This window comes from Lathyrus oleraceus, chromosome 1 (assembly GCF_024323335.1).
Source record: "Lathyrus oleraceus cultivar Zhongwan6 chromosome 1, CAAS_Psat_ZW6_1.0, whole genome shotgun sequence".
Taxonomy (NCBI): domain Eukaryota; kingdom Viridiplantae; phylum Streptophyta; class Magnoliopsida; order Fabales; family Fabaceae; genus Lathyrus; species Lathyrus oleraceus.
The window spans coordinates 164,540,646-164,560,041 of NC_066579.1; the positions used below are offsets into that span (position 1 = coordinate 164,540,646).

General features: G+C 34.7%; 1 protein-coding gene across 1 annotated transcript; it reads left to right on the forward strand.

Annotated features, from left to right (window-relative positions):
• The first annotated feature begins 18,273 nt into the window (after positions 1–18,273).
• On the forward strand, positions 18,274–18,798 carry LOC127097306 (uncharacterized). Its single transcript, XM_051035805.1, has one exon. The coding sequence runs from the start codon at positions 18,274–18,276 to the stop codon at positions 18,796–18,798; it is 525 nt and encodes a 174-aa protein (XP_050891762.1).
• Positions 18,799–19,396: the final 598 nt, after the last annotated feature.

The window sequence follows — 19,396 nt, forward strand, 5'->3', positions numbered from 1 at the left end:
ACCCTCAACAGAAACTTCAGAGGCAGACCTACTACTTCCCCACAGGGCTTCCAATTCTTACCAACCTCCTCAACACTCAACTGGAGAGCTCTGGCAATCAATCTGAAATCAACCTCCTTCGGAACGTCCAAGAAGGGAGTCTGATGCTGAATAGGGATACTCAATAGGATAGAATACTCTTCGAGAGTAGGTGCAAGCTGATAATCCTGGAAAGTGAAGCATCTGAGCTCTGGGTCATAAAACTGAAGTAGCGTCTGCAGAGGCACTGGATCTACTACTGTCTTCAACACTGTCAAGATATCTCCATACCGCCCAACAAAACTCTTCAATCGATCATCTGTCACAAGGCTACCCAACTCAACTAGCGGAGTCAACGGCTCACGGTGGAAACTGTAGGAACAGGTCTTCCGCTTCGGCTCGGGAACTGTTGCCATTGCTATCAATGAATCAAACTCTGGAATGTACCTGAGAAGTGATATGCATGCAAGGATTAGCTTTTCTCTTTTTCTTTTTCTTTTTATTTTTTCAATTTTTTTCATTGCATTTCTTTTGAAAAACAACCATGCTATGATGCACATGATGCAGACACGACTGGCAAGCTGTGCATCTCTGAACACAGGATCGAAGCTTCGGCTCGAACTCTGAACAACAATCCATCTGAAACCCAAAGTCAACTGGTCAACCGTCATATGAACCCAATCTGAGAAACTGAGTCACCAACAGGAACACACTGAGTCACCAACAGTCACCATCAGTCACCAACAGTCACCATCTGTACCTGTTAGAATGATCATTCCCTCCCCACTCACGGGTGTCATCTAGGCCAGGGTAAGGTCGAAAGAAACGTAGCATAAATAACCTTTCGCAGAATACCATCATATACACACCCGAAGTATGTAACGATGATACCCCACCAGGGTCTGAACTGCTCGTGATATCAATGTTCCGCTAAGTGGCGCCATACCACCCGCTTCCCATGAATCACTCTATTCCTAGGTTTCCTAGATTGCACTCATAGCCTGGGTATTGGGCCTTTTACCTCAAGTGTCACCCACCCCCAATCAGAGAACACACAGCCAGCACAGTATATGAGATGAATGAATGCAAACACTAATGCAAACATTGAATGCAAACAGTACATGAAATGAATGCAATAAATAAAGCAGCATATAACAACCAAGGCCCTAACCTAGAGAGCGCTAGGAGAGACTCGCTTAGGGAAGAAGGACCAGCGCAGGTCAACTTCTCTAGTCTCCCCAGCAGAGTCGCCAGCTGTCGCATTATGCGAAAAACCGGCGGGAAAAGAAAGAAACAACAGAGCCGCCACCGTGCGTTATTTATCCCAAAAGAGGGAAAGGAAACGCTCAGAGTAAACCTGGGAAAAGACGTGGTCTCGCGACCAAAGAGAATGGGATCGGGAGTCGGTTATGCGAAGGGAAGGTATTAGCACCCCTACGCATCCGTCGTACTCGACGGGATCCACGCACAACAGGAAGGAAAATGGTTGCTAAAACACTGCTCAAATAAACATATACACAGGCTGAAAGAGACACAAGGAAACAGACTGAAACTGACTCGGCAGGATATCGCATCCTGGGCCTACTTAGTCTATCAAGCATAGACATCAGAGTCAAAGTAGTTCGACTGGGGAAACGACACATGCTCGCTAGGATACAGCATCCTATGCATACGTATCTCCTTTGGACGAAGGAGAATCAGAGCATCCGTAGCTCGGCTAACACGCACACAAACAAACAGAGGCAAGGGCAAACATGGAGCCTGAATGCCAATCACTGGGCTTACATCAGCATCCGAACCAAAACACACGCACACTGGAACCCGAATGCCACTCGATGGACTTACATCAGCTTCCAAGCACACAACACGAAGAAGGGTCTCGATTGCAACTAGGGCAAGAGAAAGGGGATATCTCAATCACAACAGGGGTGAGAGAAAAGAGTTAGATGTTAGTGGTTAGTCAAACTCGACAAGACATCGCATCTCGTGCCTACGTATCTCATCTGAACATGAGAATCAGAGTTGCCGTAGTTCGGCCAAACGATTCCTGTTGGTTTGTGTTTTTTAAGTGGACAACGTCACTACGCAATCTACCGGATGCTCGACCTTTGGAGACTTACTCACCTGTGGTAGAAGGAGGGGACGTATCCTTAAGAGGGGATAATGTTTGTTTGTGTTTTAAGAAAGCTCAAGCAAGAAAGGAAGTCCTATACGAAGGAACCGTGCTACCTTAATTGACATGCAAACGGGACTACGCGGAGTCTAGCAAACCTAGGGGATACAATCACACCACACAAACATATACAGCATGAAATAAACACACCAACAAGGGGCTCAAACATCAGGGCTAGGCTTTAGTCGAGGGGTCATATCAACCTCAACAAACAAGCCTCTGTATCGGGGTCAGGTTAGCTCTTAACCTTGCCATTGAGGGGCTAAGGTGAAGCCAGATGAAAGGTGATGAGGGGTGTGCCTCATTGCTTCTATCTCATGTCCGAGAGAGCATGTAAATATAAGAATGTGGGGGAGTTCAGAAAGATGGAACTCTTTCCCCAATTGGACTCGATAGATCTTGGGTTGGGATCTCAATGCTACAACCATGTGATGGGAGCAAGGAGAAGACTCACAGAATAGTGGGGGATAGATTGCTTATCCCTACCTTCCACCAATTGCCTCAAATGAGGACTTTTCCTGCTTGGGACAAATATAAACATACACAAGCATTGCCTCTTAAGGAGGACTTCAGACAGTTTTGCCCGGCCCGGTAACAGCCGGGTCTCCAGACTACATGAAGAAGAAGGTTCTATACCTCAATGCCAATTGCTTATAAGCAAAGCAATGCAAGTTCTTAAGAGAACTGAGCAACTAAAGGGTACCTGGAAACAATCAAATATAATCAGCATCTACTTTCACAAACAGACAACAATATAATGATCAACAGTGTACAATCATAATCAAACAATGGTGTGCATAGCACAAAGCTCAAGGCTCAAACATCCTACAAAACAAACACATTAGTTTATAGGTCAAGCAACACAATCCCAAATGTGAAACAAATGCCTTAATCCTTAACTTCTTAACCTGAAAAGGCACAATCAACTTCAAATGTAAGTAACATGACCACTAGGACTAGCCTAGGGTCAAAAAGATGGAAAAATGTTAAAACAGCAACCAATTCATGATCAAAGTCAAGCTATTTCAATTACAAAGGGATACCAATTGGTCCCATATCCAAACTATGTACCTATTTCAATTTATGCAACATATAAGGCAAAAGATGCAATGTTAAGTCACATATGAACAACCAGCAAGATCACATCCAAAAAAAATATCAAAACAACACAGTAAATTCCACAAAAATTATATCCTAAACAGAGGACATTCAACAAGCTACATGTCAATTTTCAAGCAATTTGGACTAATGGAACAATGGGAATTAATTCAACATGTCTAAGCATGCAAAAACACAACCAAATGAGGTCCAAAGATGGGCATCTACTTCAATTCAATAGTAAACAGTGAGAATAAATGGGAAATGGATGGGACCAAAGCTAAATGAAAGCTACACATGTCAGGAACTATTCTACCAAATTTCATGGTCATATCATTCATCATGCTCATTCTATGCACAAAATAAGGCAAACTAGTTCAAAGGAAGCCCTAAGCCTACAAACAGAATTATTGCATTCAAATCCACATCAACACAATCCCAAAAATTCTCAAACAATTTACATCTAAACAGGACCTAATCCAGGTATGGCACACCAAATTTCAGCTTAATTGGGCAAATGGAACCATGTCAATGAAAATCAACAAAAACAGGCACAAGTATAGGCTCCAAATCACAACCTCAACACATGCTTCCACTTCAAAAATTCATAACTCAATGAAAACAAAAAAGAAATGGATGAGACCAAAACAGGGAGGTCCTAACATGTGTCTTTTACAAGCATATCAAATTTCATGAATTTCTAATACACTAGGAGCATTTCACAACGATTCTACCAACCCAGGTCACATGAGCTTACAAAAATGAACACCAGAAATGAAAAATCATGATCAATTAGAAAATACAATGAAAAATTCTACAAAAATTACCAAAGTGACCTAACATGTTAATGATCAACCATACCAAATTTCAATCAAATCTAACAAAGATAGGTCATGCTAAAAAATCCAACAAGTTGGCATTAAGAGGTGTGACACCAATTGTCACACCTAAGTTCAAAAAAAATGTAACTCACAGGCCAGGCATCATAAATTCAAGAAATTTACATGGAAATGATCATCAGCCAGTCAAGATTCATCACAAAAATTTCCAGACATTTATTTTACAATATGAGAATTTCATGATCAAATTAGTCTAAGGTGTCAAAATATACACATGTGGAAGAAACCCTAGGTCAAGTGAAAAATATTCCAAGCACAACTTTGACCAATAGGTCAAAAATCATCTACAGTCAAACACCAAGTCAACAAAATTATCCTCATATTTTTGTGATTTTTCTATGATTTTCTATGATTTATTGAACATGCTAGATATTATTTAACATTTTTTAGATTTTTATTGAAATTAATTAAATTAAATAACAGTAATGGCAATAACGTAATTAAATAGGCGGGGGCGGTAAACGCCTAATTTGAAATTTCAAATTGGAATAAGGATCAAACAGCTCAATTTCGTCTTCTTCAACGCACAGAATTTCCCGAAACATGAACAAGGCTCAAGGACATGCGTATCTCAAATCTTAACCAAAACTAGCGATCTTACATCCGTTGGAACCGCACGAGCAAGGAGATTACGAATATGCATTCCAATTAACCTAAAACTTCCTAAATCTCCAGAATCGTTGAACTTAGGGTTTTGGATCATAACTTCGAGTTAAGATATCTAAGCCTACGATTGATCATTTTCAATTCTGAAACCAGCCTGATAACCTACGTGACATGCTCTTTCTCACGCACACAATTATTCATTGAAAGATCGAGATCGAATTTTGAGATACCTGGAGTTTGCAGTAATGAATCCAATGGAGTTAGCGCGCGTCTTGCTGAAACAGAAACAGTACAGGCTACAGGCAAGGTGATACGAAGCTCCGTTTTGCTCAATTGTGCTCCTATTGTTCAAAATCAATAATCACCATTGAAGGACCTTGATTGTACAGCTGCAAATCGTGGATCCTTTGAAACCAATTCCTCCAAACAGTCGAAGATGAGGTTGAATGGAAGTTGCAGCACCAAGAATTGCTCAAATTGATGAAGAAATGAGTGAGATTCGGTTCAATATGCAATGGTGTGTTCTTGAGAAAAATTCAGAAAAAAATGGAGAGAATTTTGATCTAGATCTGTGGAAAATGGATTCTGTTACGTTTAGCAGATGTTTAAGCTTTTATATGATAGCTTTAATCATGATTAACAAGCCCTTAATCCAAATTGCAATGTTAAGCAAATGTGCAATTTTCTCCAAATGGCCAAAAATGCCCTTTCTCTATAACAGTCCAAATTGCAGCCCAATTTTGGTTCCAACAAGTCCAAAATGTCCTATGCAATGTGTAGAAACAATTCCCACTTCAATTGGATGCCTATTTTGCAATTTCACCATTTGATGGAAAAAGTCCAATTTCAACCATTGCACTTTTCAAACCACATCTCAATTTACAAATCCTAGCCATGAAGTGAGGATTCAAACACACTCCAAATGCCATTCCTGAGGTGTTACAAAAGGTCCCATTCCAAAATTCCAAATATTTTGACATTTGGACGATTTTGCCCCTGGTCCAATTCAGCTGTCCAGTTGAAAAGTGACTTTTTGCCTTGGCCATTTTTGGAAAAATCCAATGATGCACCCTTGAAGTACATGTCGAATGGAGTTTGTGCATATAAAGAACTCGCAATTTGGACAAACCATGTGGTAGTTATGGCCTCCTGATTACGGGTCTTTTTTGAAATTCATCTGACCATATCTTGCAAACCACACATGGGATTTTTGAGTTCTTGGACTTCTTGGAAAGGTGAGATCAAGATCTTCAACTTTCATGTTGGACAAATTTTGATTTGAAGCTTGTATCATGACTTTATCCTGAGGGGAAAAACTTTCCATTTTGGGTAGCTGAGATTACAGGTCCACTTGCCATTTTGGGAAACTGTCTGCCTGAGCTCAATTCCTTCAACCTTGGTCTTTGAAATGTCAAATGAGACTTATATAGACATGAATGAGACATATTCAACCAATTCCAATCATCAAATCACTGATTAAATGTACAGTTGACCACAGTTGACTTTTATTGACTTTTGGTTGACTGAACAATGACTGGTGACTTCTGAGCATCCAATCTTTGGCCAAACCACTTCAAGATGATCCTTGGACCATATGAGCCTGAAAAACCAACCCTAGGGCTTTGTCCCAATGAAAATGGCACTTGCTTGCTTGATTGCCTGATTCTCCTGAGCAGTTGACCTAGTTCATCAACTGAGCTTGCACTTGGGTACATGGGCAATGCAATGTTATGCAGTGGACATTGTTAATGCTATGACCTAGTATGCAATGAATGTACACAATGGTAGGGTGCAAATTTGAGGTGCTACACCTAGGGAGAGGAACTGATGGAGGAGTGGATCTAGAGACTACAGACAATGAGGTCTGTAGGATTATTACAGCTGGCCAAGTTAAGGAATGGCCTAGTAGGAATCACCTATCAGCTAGCAAGCTAACTGTCAAATATGCCATCTTGCACAAGATTGGTTCAGCTAATTGGGTGCCTACTAATCATATCTCTACCATCTCCATTAGTCTTGGAAGAATCATTCATGCAATTGGAACTAGAATTAACTATGATTTTGGAAAGTTTATGTTTGACCAAATTATCAGACATGCCTCCACAAATGCTGTGAAGCTGCCCATTACCTTCTCATCCATTATTTGTGGTATTATCTTGAGTCAACAGCCAGACATACTCAATGCAAATGACATTCCAAGCAGAAGAAAGCCCCCACTATCCATTCATTATAAGTTGTTTGAGGGAAGCCATGTCAATGATGTTGTCATGACATCTGCCAGAAAGGAGCCTGCATCTCAAGGGAGTTTAATTGATCAGTTGAAAGAAACCTGCAAAGAACTAGAGAATGGTATTAGGGTTGCCAAAGCAAGAAAAGAGGCTTTGGAGGCTCTTATTAGTGGCCTAGAGAAGGAAGAGGTGGAGAAGGCTGGTGAGACCAAAGACTCAGATGCCAATACTTCAAGTGAGAGATCAAATGCTCAATCTAGTGGCAGCTCTGAAAGCTCTAAAGGCTCTGAAGGTGAAGGTGATACTTCTTCCTCTAATTAATGGTTCCTTCCTGTGTTGAAGACTGGTATGTTGTGGTGAAGTCTGTGAGGTGTGCTGTGAAGATTGTTATTTTGGAAGCTGTTTTGGTGCTGTTGTGTTTGGATGCTGAAGTTTTATTGTTTTTTTTTTAAAATGTGTAATTTGTGGCAGTCCTCATTGATGCTTGTTTGTAATATTTTGGGCTCTTAATGAGTTTCTTGGATTTGTTCATTATCTCAGTTATCACAGATGTGTATGATGATGGTTTGTATCTCCTGAACAATTATGTTTTAACATGTTATATGTTATGACATCTGTGCTGACATTCTCTGCTAGGCTAATTGACATTTATTTAGTCTAATTGGTCACCTTTGGTCAATTTTGACTAAAAAGGGGGAAAAGTGTTTATGTGGAGCTGGAGCTGTGAGGAGATGTATGTGGCTGGAGAGATGGACAGCTATTGTTAAACAGAATGCTATTCTGTTTACAGATGTCAAAGGGGATGTCTGATGTGGTGCACAGGTGTTGATGTTGAAGCAGATGTCAGAATGACATTCTGATTGTTACAGGTGCTGTGGTTACAGGTGTTGTTATTTTCATGTAGATGAATGCACAGATTTAGGGGGAGAAGAAGTATCCTTGTGCTTTTGTGTGTCTTACTAGTTGCATCCATAACTGGTAATTCTGTTTTTGTTGCACAGATTTAGGGGGATGAGAAGTACTCTTGTGCATGTGTGTATTACTAGTAACTATAGCTAGTAATTGTGTTGCTTCTGCTACTGTTTAAATTGTTGTTTAACTGCTGATAATTTACCTTGTGAACAAAAAGGACAGATATATGTTTTAGCCAAAATTTGCCAAAGGGGGAGTTTGTTGGTTCTAAGTGTTGGCAACAACTTTTGGTAAAACAAAGAGTGTTCACAAGATGTTATGTGTGATGTCTTAACATGAGATATCATATGTACCTGCTGGAGTTCAAGAACATAATCATGCAGGATTGTTTCAGAATGTCATACACAAGGTCATGGCATCTGATATGTGTGTACCTGCTGGAGTTTAAAAGAAAGTCATGTTCGTGCAGGATTGTTTCAAGATGTCATACACAAGGTCATGGCATCTGATATGGTTGTACCTGCTGGAAGTTATAAAAGGAATTATGGAATTATGCAGGATTTTTTCAGGATGTCAGACCTGATGTCATAACATCCTGTACAGAGAACATTCAGTGTGAATGTCTGGTGTTTTGTGATTGCACAATTAATGGCAATCTATGTATGATTGAAGATCTGATTTGCAGGCGCATTCAATCATTGATTACAACCTGATTTACTTATTTTCCAAGGAGATCTAACCAGTTGTCATGAGAAGATTTAATTGGAAAATAGATTTAGGGTTTTCAAGATGTCCAAGCCCAGCTGAAAGCTTCTATAAAAAGGGACTTAGAAAACCTGTTTGAGAACACAACCAATACTGAGCGAAATATAGAGAGAGCTAGGGTTTGTGTCTGTTTAGTCATGAGACTTGTAAGCCATTGAAGTCATCTTTTGGTGATTGAATTGGACTGATTTGTGGTTGTAATTTGTCACTCTAAAGCTATTAAGCAAAAGTGTGTGTCTACTTGATCAAAGCTGTGAAGCAAGATCAAGTGTGTGTCTTCTTGATCAAAGTTGTGAAGCAAGATCAAGAGTGTGTTTCTTGATTGAAACTATGAAGTAAAATTAAGAGTGTATTATTGAAAAGTGTTTTCTTTTCTCAAGGGATTGTTTTTTAAGATCACAAGTGTGATTGTAGGGAAGTGAGTGGGTTCTCATATCTAAGAGTGCTTAGTTAGAAATTGCACGGGTAGAGATGAGGTGAGAAAGACTGTAACTTGTTGAAGTGTATAGAGAGTAGGCTGGGTGGTGAGGTTGGTTTTCTTTTGGGGTGGTGCCGGGGGTGAAAAAACCTTTGAACTGATTCTATTTTAGTGAATTTCCTTTCTGGCTTGGTAGCCCCCAGATGTAGGTGAGTTGGACCGAACTGGGTTAACAATTGGTTGTGTATCTTGCATTACTATTCTCTATCTTTATTTTGTTTGCATTACTCAGATATTAGTGTCGTGACATTACCTTCGACATCTCATATCTGATACTAGAATTTCACTTGTGTAACCAATAACTTGGAAGATCTTCTCCATCTCCTGCAGGCAACTCTGAGCACCACCGGGATCATATATCCCTTTAAAGGTAGGAGGCTTGTTCTTCTAGAACTTTCTTAGCCCATAGAATACATCAGTACCCGCATTCTGATTCTAGTTTTCCTGCAACGTTTCATTCTCCCACGCCAACACATTTGTCATTGCTTCCAAAGCATCAACAATTGCATAGTCGTTTCTACCAGCCATTTCTCTCTAGACAACCAGCTCAAACGAGTTAACTAATTACAAATAATTATAAATCATCGACAATGTTCACACACATGTTGCGCACAAGGGTACAATTTAGTTACAACCTATGCCGAATGGACCAACCTTCTCCGATACCAAATATGTAACACCCTAAACCCACACCCATGATTTATGAAAATAAAACATATAACTTCACACAACATCGGTGTTACACATTCATGGCATGTATTTTCCTTCAATTATAACACATATTTAATAGCAGCGACACATCAAAATTCCAATTAAACATTTATTTTTTCTAAAAAATACTTAGTAAATAATTTAACATCTCAAGAAACACATCATGTAACAAATAACTTGTCCCAGTGTTACATATCAAAGCTTTGTCCCAATGTTACAACTTAAAGCTCAACGAAAACTAAATAACACGAAGATATTAAATAAATGAAGAGGTCTCAATGCCATCCTCCAGCTTAAAAACAACTACTCATCTACCTGATTATCGGTACTCCAAGTGAGTACGAAACACCACAACAAAGAAAACATGAGTGACAATACACTCAAAATATGTTAACGTTGCAAAAGATAGAAAGGGTGGCATCTTATATAACAATCATCAATGTATAAATCAACCACATCAGCGATTTACTCATATCTCACCCAAACAAAATTAAATAATCACCAATTCATGAATATCGTTTGCACAACACAATAATAACTCGATCACAAAGCAGGTATGTCTGCAATGCATCAACTCCTCGACTTTATATGCATGTAATACAAATTTGGACATCAGAGGTATGTTACTGATTTTTTCCCATCACTTAATGGTCCCCCCTCCCCCATTCTGAACCATAAACGTCGCTGACCCCCTTCCCTTCTGAATTAGGACTACTCACTGATCCCCCTTCTGAATCAGGACTCGTCACTAACCATCCCTTCTGAACTAGTGGCACAACACTGGACTAAAGTTCGCGCACCATGCTGCATGACAAATGCAACAATACGCCAATGTAATTAACATTCATCGCCCCTTCAAACAAAATACTTGCCAAATAAGTCCACCATCTAAACATAAGTAATCATGTGTTTACAATTACGGCTCACTAATGCAGAATCATACAAGCATTCCACAACACATACTCATACATCCACGAGTATTTACACCATATATAAGAATATCAATTTTATTCACCAACTCATCAAACACAACAAAACACAACCAATAGTCGCTCGAATTAGAAACAACTCAAAAAATTGAGTCGGCAACTCAAAATTTGTCAACTTAGGTCATGACAATCACCCCACCCGTCGTGACGATCGTCATGATGTGTCTGTCACCCTTTCCACACACAAACGCATCTCAGATACCATGAAGGTCTCTCCGTTATCACACTCACTCCCATAAGCTCACCCATTTGCAGTGACAATCGGCTCGTCACCCAATTGACGCCTCTCACCGCCGTGCAGAAAGCAGAACTGTGATTTTTGCCATTGGACCTCTTTCAAAGCTCCAATTTGGCTTAATAACCTTTTAGTCCTGTATTTTTACCACAAGGTTCATCTTGGTCCCTTAAATTAAAAATGGTTCATTGGTCCCTTAACTCTTCAAAAGGTTCCATATTAGCCATTTTTGTCTTATTAGCGACAAAAAAAACTCAAAAACTGGTCGCTAAATTCGTCGCTAATTAGACGGAAAGGACTAATATGAAAACTTTTATAGAGTTAATGGACAAATATGAACCTTTTTTAAGTTAATGGACTAAAATGAACCCCAAAGTCAGGTATAGGACAAAAAAGATATTAAACCCTGCATTTTCAACCCCAACTTACCAAAATCACACAAAAATTAACATGTATAATTTATATTATCATTATCTAAACAGATACTTACAGATTAATCAACTAATTCATCAATCTATCCAAATTTCATCAACATGTTCATCATACCAAATCATAATTCACATGAACAACAATATTCAGATTCATATCATAACATCATGTATAATTTCCAGCACAAAACATATCATGAATTTCATGTATCTCACAACAATCGTAACATATCATACACAACTTTCTTTCAAAAATACATAAACATCAACAATGGAGGAAAATAAGATGAAAACTTAGAGAATGGTGAGGATCCCTCTCTATCCTTCATGCATTTGACATCAATATTACAGTAATCCCTTCTTACCTTAATTTTCAGCAACAATTCAAAGTTTTGGTTATGACTTCTTCTCCAACCTAGGGTTGCCTCTTTTCCACTCTTGCATTTTTGCTCAAATTCTCACCTACTATGTTTTTTTGTCCCAACCTTTTCCTTGTTTTCCTTTTTAAATAAAAAAATCTAATTCCAATTACTAATATTTTTATTTCTCACCTCACCTTTCGAGCTCTCGCTCTTTGTAACATCTTAATTTTCCATACCTTAAATAATATATCTGATTATAATTGAGATTTTAACATCGCTAATTATTACAAACTAAACATTGAAACTAGCAGCTATAATAATTAATTTATCAACTAATTACTCTTTTATTATTATTAATATTATTATTCAATTTGAATATCATCGTTTTATTTTACAAAATAAACTTTGAAATTAGTCATTTAAATACTTAATTTTAAGTTAATTAATTATCTATATTATTTTTATTATTATTACTTTTGTTGTTTTGTTATTATATTATTTGATGTTATTTGAATATCACTATTTTACTCTACAAACTAATCTTTAAAAAAAAATAGTAAATAAAATAACCTTAAGTTAATAAATTTATTAAATAATTATCCATGTTGTTGTTATTATTATTATTATTGTTATACTTATCATTTCATTTTATAAAAGAAATATATTTTATTTTTCTATTAATATTCTATATGATCTTATGTCATGAAATAGTAGAAAATCAATCTTCGATACATTTCTCACCAACTATTTTCACAAAGTCATATTAGAACATCTATAAAACTATTCATGCAAGACTTGTAAATATTTGATAAAGACATATTTACTAGCAAGAGTTGAAAAGTTAGAAAGCATGGGCAAAAGGAGATAAATTTACATTATTTTAATATCTTACAACTAGTATAAATAGGGGTTTCTCACCCCATTTTCATTCATTCATTCATAAATCATCTTTCTTACCTTTTTATTTTCTTCTTTCTCTAGTTTCTTCATATAGAAATATTAGTTTTAGTTGTCGAAGTTTTCACTGTGTCGGTTGTAGTTTTTAGAGTTATTTTGGGGTCAAAGTTCTTCTAAAGTTTTAAAGGAGTTTGATACGTCAAAGTTCTGCTCAAATCATTTTCATAAGTAACCGGTAAGCCGTTATAATTTAATTATTTTATTATGTTATTTATATAAAGGTTATTTTAAGATTTCGATTTAAATTTCCGTTCAGACGTCGAGATATTGAACTTATAAAGTCCAAGATAAATTTTACTATTTTAAGTTGTTATAATGTCCAAGTATTATTATAAATTAAAATGTTATTAGCAATACACTCTTTATAATTTTCTAAAACAACAATCCCAACGGGAGTATAGTCTAATTTATACTTGAATTTAATAATTATTTAAATATAATGGAGGTTATTATTAAATATTTTAAATAAATAAATATTTTAACTTGTAACGGGATTATGTTTAATTAACCGTAAATTATATTCTAATTATTTTATAAATTTCGTATTATTCAACGATTATCATCGTAAATTAGGTCTTGGGCCAACATCGGAGAAAACGCTCGTGGACTTTCAACAACGCTCAACAACAAAAGGTGTGGGCAAGGTCTCGTATACGTCGGGACGGTTAGCGTAAAATAGCTTAATATAGATATATGTGTGTAGTGGTGACCCAAGCCCTACTAACGATAAATAAGTAAGGAGAGCTTATTCTCGAATAATGATTTTCGCAAATCACTAAGCGAGGTTACGTCGGCCTTAATTATTTATCATAAGAATGATCTATGACAATTTGAGGTTGTATTGTGCTTGCATTGTTAGATTAATTGTCTAATTGTTTATTTTATTTATACTTGAATGATTGTGATTGATAGACTAAGAAAATGATCTATTAAGGAGAGAAACAACAACATTGATTAAATATTAAGTGTTAGACCCCTAATGAAAGAAGGGAAGTTGTATACATTGAGTAATTGTAGTCGGTTGGGTTCTGACTAAGGAAAATACTTGGTCGACCATGTCCTTTACGGTCCACCTCTCTTACCTGGGAAGTCAACCGTACATTATTCACTGTATAAACTGAATTGATTATATAGAGATAAAGATCACGCCAAGGAGAAATAGACAAGACATTTAATGGATTTGGCACTCAACCGAAGTAATTAGATATAATAAGTATAACCTGAAAGGTTGATATGATATTTCCCAAATATTAACTTAATACTTATGATTGAGAGTTGCCACAAGATGATTGAGTGATCATATAGACTTGTATTGAGGAATGTGTAAGTCCACTATCGTGCGGTATGGGACGTACGAGGTTGATCAGTCGCCTACAATCCCAACGGGGATTATTATTTATGCATGCTAGGCAAGACGAGGGTCTTAGCCTGAATCCTCAGGGACGATCGACTTATAACACCTGGACTCCATGTGAAGTTAGGTGGCGTAGCTCTTGGTAATTGGGAGTACGTTGGTGGCATGTGGTCTTGTGATATCTGATCTTGGTAAATGGGATAGGTATCCTTGACATCGTTTAGTGGCCTGAGTCAACATATAGTTCAGGGATGCATTAGAATAAAAACTTATAGAGTATAGGTAAATATGGGATAAAGATACGCTTGTTGGAATAATTGTGGTTGTCATATATCTATATTACTATTTTACATTCTATTCCCACTTTTAAACTTGTACGTAAATCTTAGCCCTATTCTTTTTGTCTTGCATCTTTGGATTGATCTATGACGATCAGGCGACGAGCTAGACCATTTAGGAGGGAAGACTGTGGAGTGACAGATTACGATAATGTCAAGGCTGAAGGTTGCTAGCATTTTGTCAAACGCTTATCACATCGTTACTACTACGTAATATTATATACAGTCAGTATAAGTGTCAGTCCTGTTCAACTTAGGAGGTTCTTCTGTTAAGCTTTCTTTTGGTTTTCTTCATGTACTTTTATTTTAATTTTTATCTATGTGGCAAGGCCACTAGTCTTAACGGTGTCAAACTTTATGTAAAACATATTTGAAGCATATATGTGAAGTAGTATATTTAATTAATTCAGTCTTGTTATTTAAATTTTTTAAATTTTTTGTATTTTATTTTAGAATTTCACTAATGGGACATAGGCTGTCTCACTCTTTACCACCCTAAATTCTCCATTATTCAATTTTCACCCTCCTATCTCATTATTTCATATTTTACTCAATTTCTATTATTTTAATTTATGAAAAATGGTGATAATTCATGTAAATTCTACCCAACCCCGTACCAATAAATTATTTAAGCACATATTTAACTTAATTAAATAATTTAATTAAAAACTGAGTGTTACACGATCCGCCAAACCCAAAACATAATAGGGTTTGTGCCTTAAAATTATAATCCATAATTTTTATAACTTATTTAGCCCAACCCTACAAAGTCCGTTGCCCAGTAGGGCTAGCCCGTATGGGCCTCAAGTAGATCTCTAAACCCTCGTAACTAAAAAAAAAAATTATCTTAATATTTATAATGTCTCACTCTAAAATAACACATTAATTTTTCCACTTCACTAAATTTTAGCATTATTCTATTCAATCTTTCTTTTTTAAATATCGTACATTAATATAATCAAATTAATATTTAATTGTTTTGTGTTTTACTTCACAATTTTCTCATATTATATTAGTTTCTTTTATGTTAAATATTTGAGTAGTATTGTATTATACAATTTAGACATATATTATATTTAAATATAAAATAATATAAAATTTAAAAATATATTATACTTAAAATAATAAAAAAAATTGTTGTTTTGTTTTAAATATTAGGGATTTTTATTTTAATTTTTGTATAAAAGGTAATTTTAAAAAAATAGTTCGTTTAGTGTCGGGTACCGAAGTCCGTATAAGGTCGGACTCGGGTAGTAATTATTAAGCCCATATTATAATAAGGCTTTTTAGCCCAGTACTAAAACGTTTGAGGACCGTTAAGGCTAGTCTGTTTAGGATCGGGTAGTCTGTTTAACAGCTCTAACGTTACTTCACGTGTCAAAAAAGGATCCTATAGCGTTTCGATGATGGAACTATGTTAAATGTGCATGTTCCCCATCACACTTTAAAAACTAATCCCAAGCATTTTAGTTTTATTCCACATCGGATAATATAATGGAGCTCGATCAAAAGTATTTAAGGCTTTCTCTGGCTCCTTCAGTGTTCAACAAAGCCTTGAGGACAACTGTTATGGACCGGGCAAAGACCCAAATGACCATGGCCTAATCCATCTCAAATTCATTCTACTTAACTTAAATTATAATATCAGTTCACACGATAAGAACAATGCACAATCTCCGATCTCCACTTTCATTACATTCATCTTAAATATTGAACTGAATTGCACATTGGAGTACTAACCATTCAGGTCCACCTCGCACACCGTAAAGGAGATTGAAGCGACAGTTAAAGATCACCATTACCCAACTATCTTTATTTATGGTTCTTATGTGGAGGTAAAATATCCATTTCTGATTCCCGAACGGAACATGCATTAAGAAAGTTAATTGAAATGTTAAATTTGTTGAATTTTTGTATAATTTTATAAATTTATCCTTAACCAAGAGAAACATTTATTTTATAAGAGTATTTAGTGTGAATCGTAGAAAAAGATACAACTTTATGAGATATATATAGGTAAAAAGATCATGTATGGACAAAAATTGAAGAGGATTTTATAAAAAGGGAAAAAAACTCGGAGGAAAAAAAACTCAAGAGGATCTTATATTAAGATATAGAGGTAGTAATATTTTTATAAATTAAATATTTTTTCAAATATAAATATTTAATTAAATTACAATTTTGATTCCTTTATTTTAACTCATTCACTAAATAAATCCTCAATTTTAATTTTAAATGGTTTTGACAAATGATTTGATGATGTGGCACAACCAATGTGTCATTAAAATAGTTTATTATTAAGAGTACCAAATATTACATTAAATTGAAAATTGAATAATAATAATAATTATTATTATTATTATAATAAAATTTTGAATTTATAAATAATTTGTAATTAGTGAAATTTGAATATGAGATTTTGAGAGAAATGCGCTCTAATGATTCAAACCTTCACCACTAGGCCGCACACACGCACATCTGATATAATTTGAAATCCCAAAATCTAACTTTTCTTTTTTATTCTCTTAATTATCTTTCTAAATATCGCTTTTGATAATGATAAATAGAGTCCATGTTAGGATGGGTTTGTTTTAATGAAATCCGGAAAAAATAAATAGGTTTTTTAAATTAAAATCTAGAAAATCTTGTAATTTAATAGGATTTTGATTTGAAACTTGAAGAGAAAATCAAGAAAGAAGAATTAGAATAGAAAAAAAAATTGATAAAAAGATAAAGGGAAAAAGAAAATGAATCTGAGAAGAAACTTGTGTTGTTTTTTAGATAAAGGGAATAGAAAAATATCCACATATTTTGAGTTTTGTAAATTTCATTAAAAACAAAATAACATATCATCAATTTTTAAAGCATAAGGATCAAAATTGTTTAAAATCAATAAATAAATTTGAAAACCAAATAAATAAATAAATAATTATTTTTTTGTAATTAATATGAAATAGAAAGATTAAAAATGTAATTAAACCTAAATATTATCATAATATATTATTATTTTGTGCTAATTTAAAATGTCTTTTTTAAAGAAAAGATGTGAAAAGATTATAGAAACGCAATTAAGAAGAATGAAAATACAACAGTAGAAGTGTGAATTTGAAGGTTGATTCCATTTTTCAAAGACGTTTTGATACATCAATAAAATTATTTGAAGTCTCCAAAATTCACGTGTGATGAAATTTTATTATTATTTTTTTAAAAAAATTGCATTAATTATATTTTTTTGATTTATTGACCTTAACAAGAATAGTTAATTCATATAAATATTAACATTTTAATTTTTTATCAGTCTTTTAAATAAACCGGATCTCTTTTACGTGTAAATTTACAGAATAATTTTTAAGAGTGAGAAAATTTATAATAAGCTACAGAACTCTCTTATGAGCGAGATTTAACACTATTGCTTGAAAATTAAGTTTTAGACTTTTATTGTTTCATCCATGTGATTTTGAATTAATTAATGACTGCAAATTAATCAAGTCTATAATCAATTAAAAACACAAACAGGAAATATACTAAGAAAAACATTATTTTATGGAATATAATTAATTTCATTTATTGACCATAATTTGAATAATCAATGCATATCAAATATTAATTATAATGTTGTCAAGTTGACAAACGAAAGCTATAAAACTAAACTAAAATCAATTAGGAAAACATACAAAATAAAATAAAAGAAGAAATAATAATAAGAAAAGAAAAACATAAAAATGAGTCACTACTCTTTTTTCTTGTTGGTGCTTCTTCTTGCATATGTTTCCTCCAATTCAATTTTAAATAAAGTTGTTGAAGTAGATATTATTTGCAAAGAATCCTCCGACTCATTATATTGTACGAATATTCTCAACTCAAAACCTGGAGGTGCGAAAGGTGTAAGTCTTATTGATCTCACAGATTACATAATGGATTCTCTTATTGCAAATTCAACCAACACTAATAGATTAATAACAAAATTGATTTATCAAATTGATAATATTACTGAAATAAACTATTATCTTCAATGTAAATCAAATTTTGTCAGTGCTTATGGTGTCCCTGTTAAGCTTATACATGCATCAATGGATTTGACGAACATGCAGTATCCATCCATGGTAAAAAACATAGACGATGTTATGGAATACATTCTTCAATGTATTGATAGTCTTCATCAACATAAAACCAGTGCTTTACTCGCAAGAGTTGTTGTTGATGATCGACAGAGTGTACAAGTGCTTCAATTATGGCAAAATATTTAATTCATGGATAATAATTTTGTACCTTCAGAATAAATTATAAATTCTTATTTTTGTCGAAAGCCAAGAGATTTACATTGTAAGATGGTCATTAGTATCACATATTATATAATTAATAATAACTTTTGTCTTCCATAATATTTTATTAAATGAAAATAATGAAATTGAATTTTGATCTTGCATCCTATTATCCAAAAAAATCCTCAGTTATCATAGATTCATTTTTGGATGCACTAGTGTTTTAGGATATGCATATTTGTAAAGTGTTATGTTGTGTGTGTTTTTTTTTAAATTTAGTATGGGTGTATCTGAATTGACGGATATAATAGATCAATGAAGCAACAAATACGAAAATATCAACAATGTTCATATTTAAGAAAATAATTGGAAAATTGAAAAACAATTAAAATAAAATTATAATATCAGAAAATACAACTAAAAATCAAATAAAATCAAATCAAGAGTCTACAAATTATTATTTTTTGAGTTTTTTGAAAATATGAAAATATAAAATTAACCAAGGGTGTGAGTCATACCATAAGGGGTGAAAAAAGAAATTGCCATCAGTTTTGATCATGTGTCTTCTTATTTTTCATGTTCG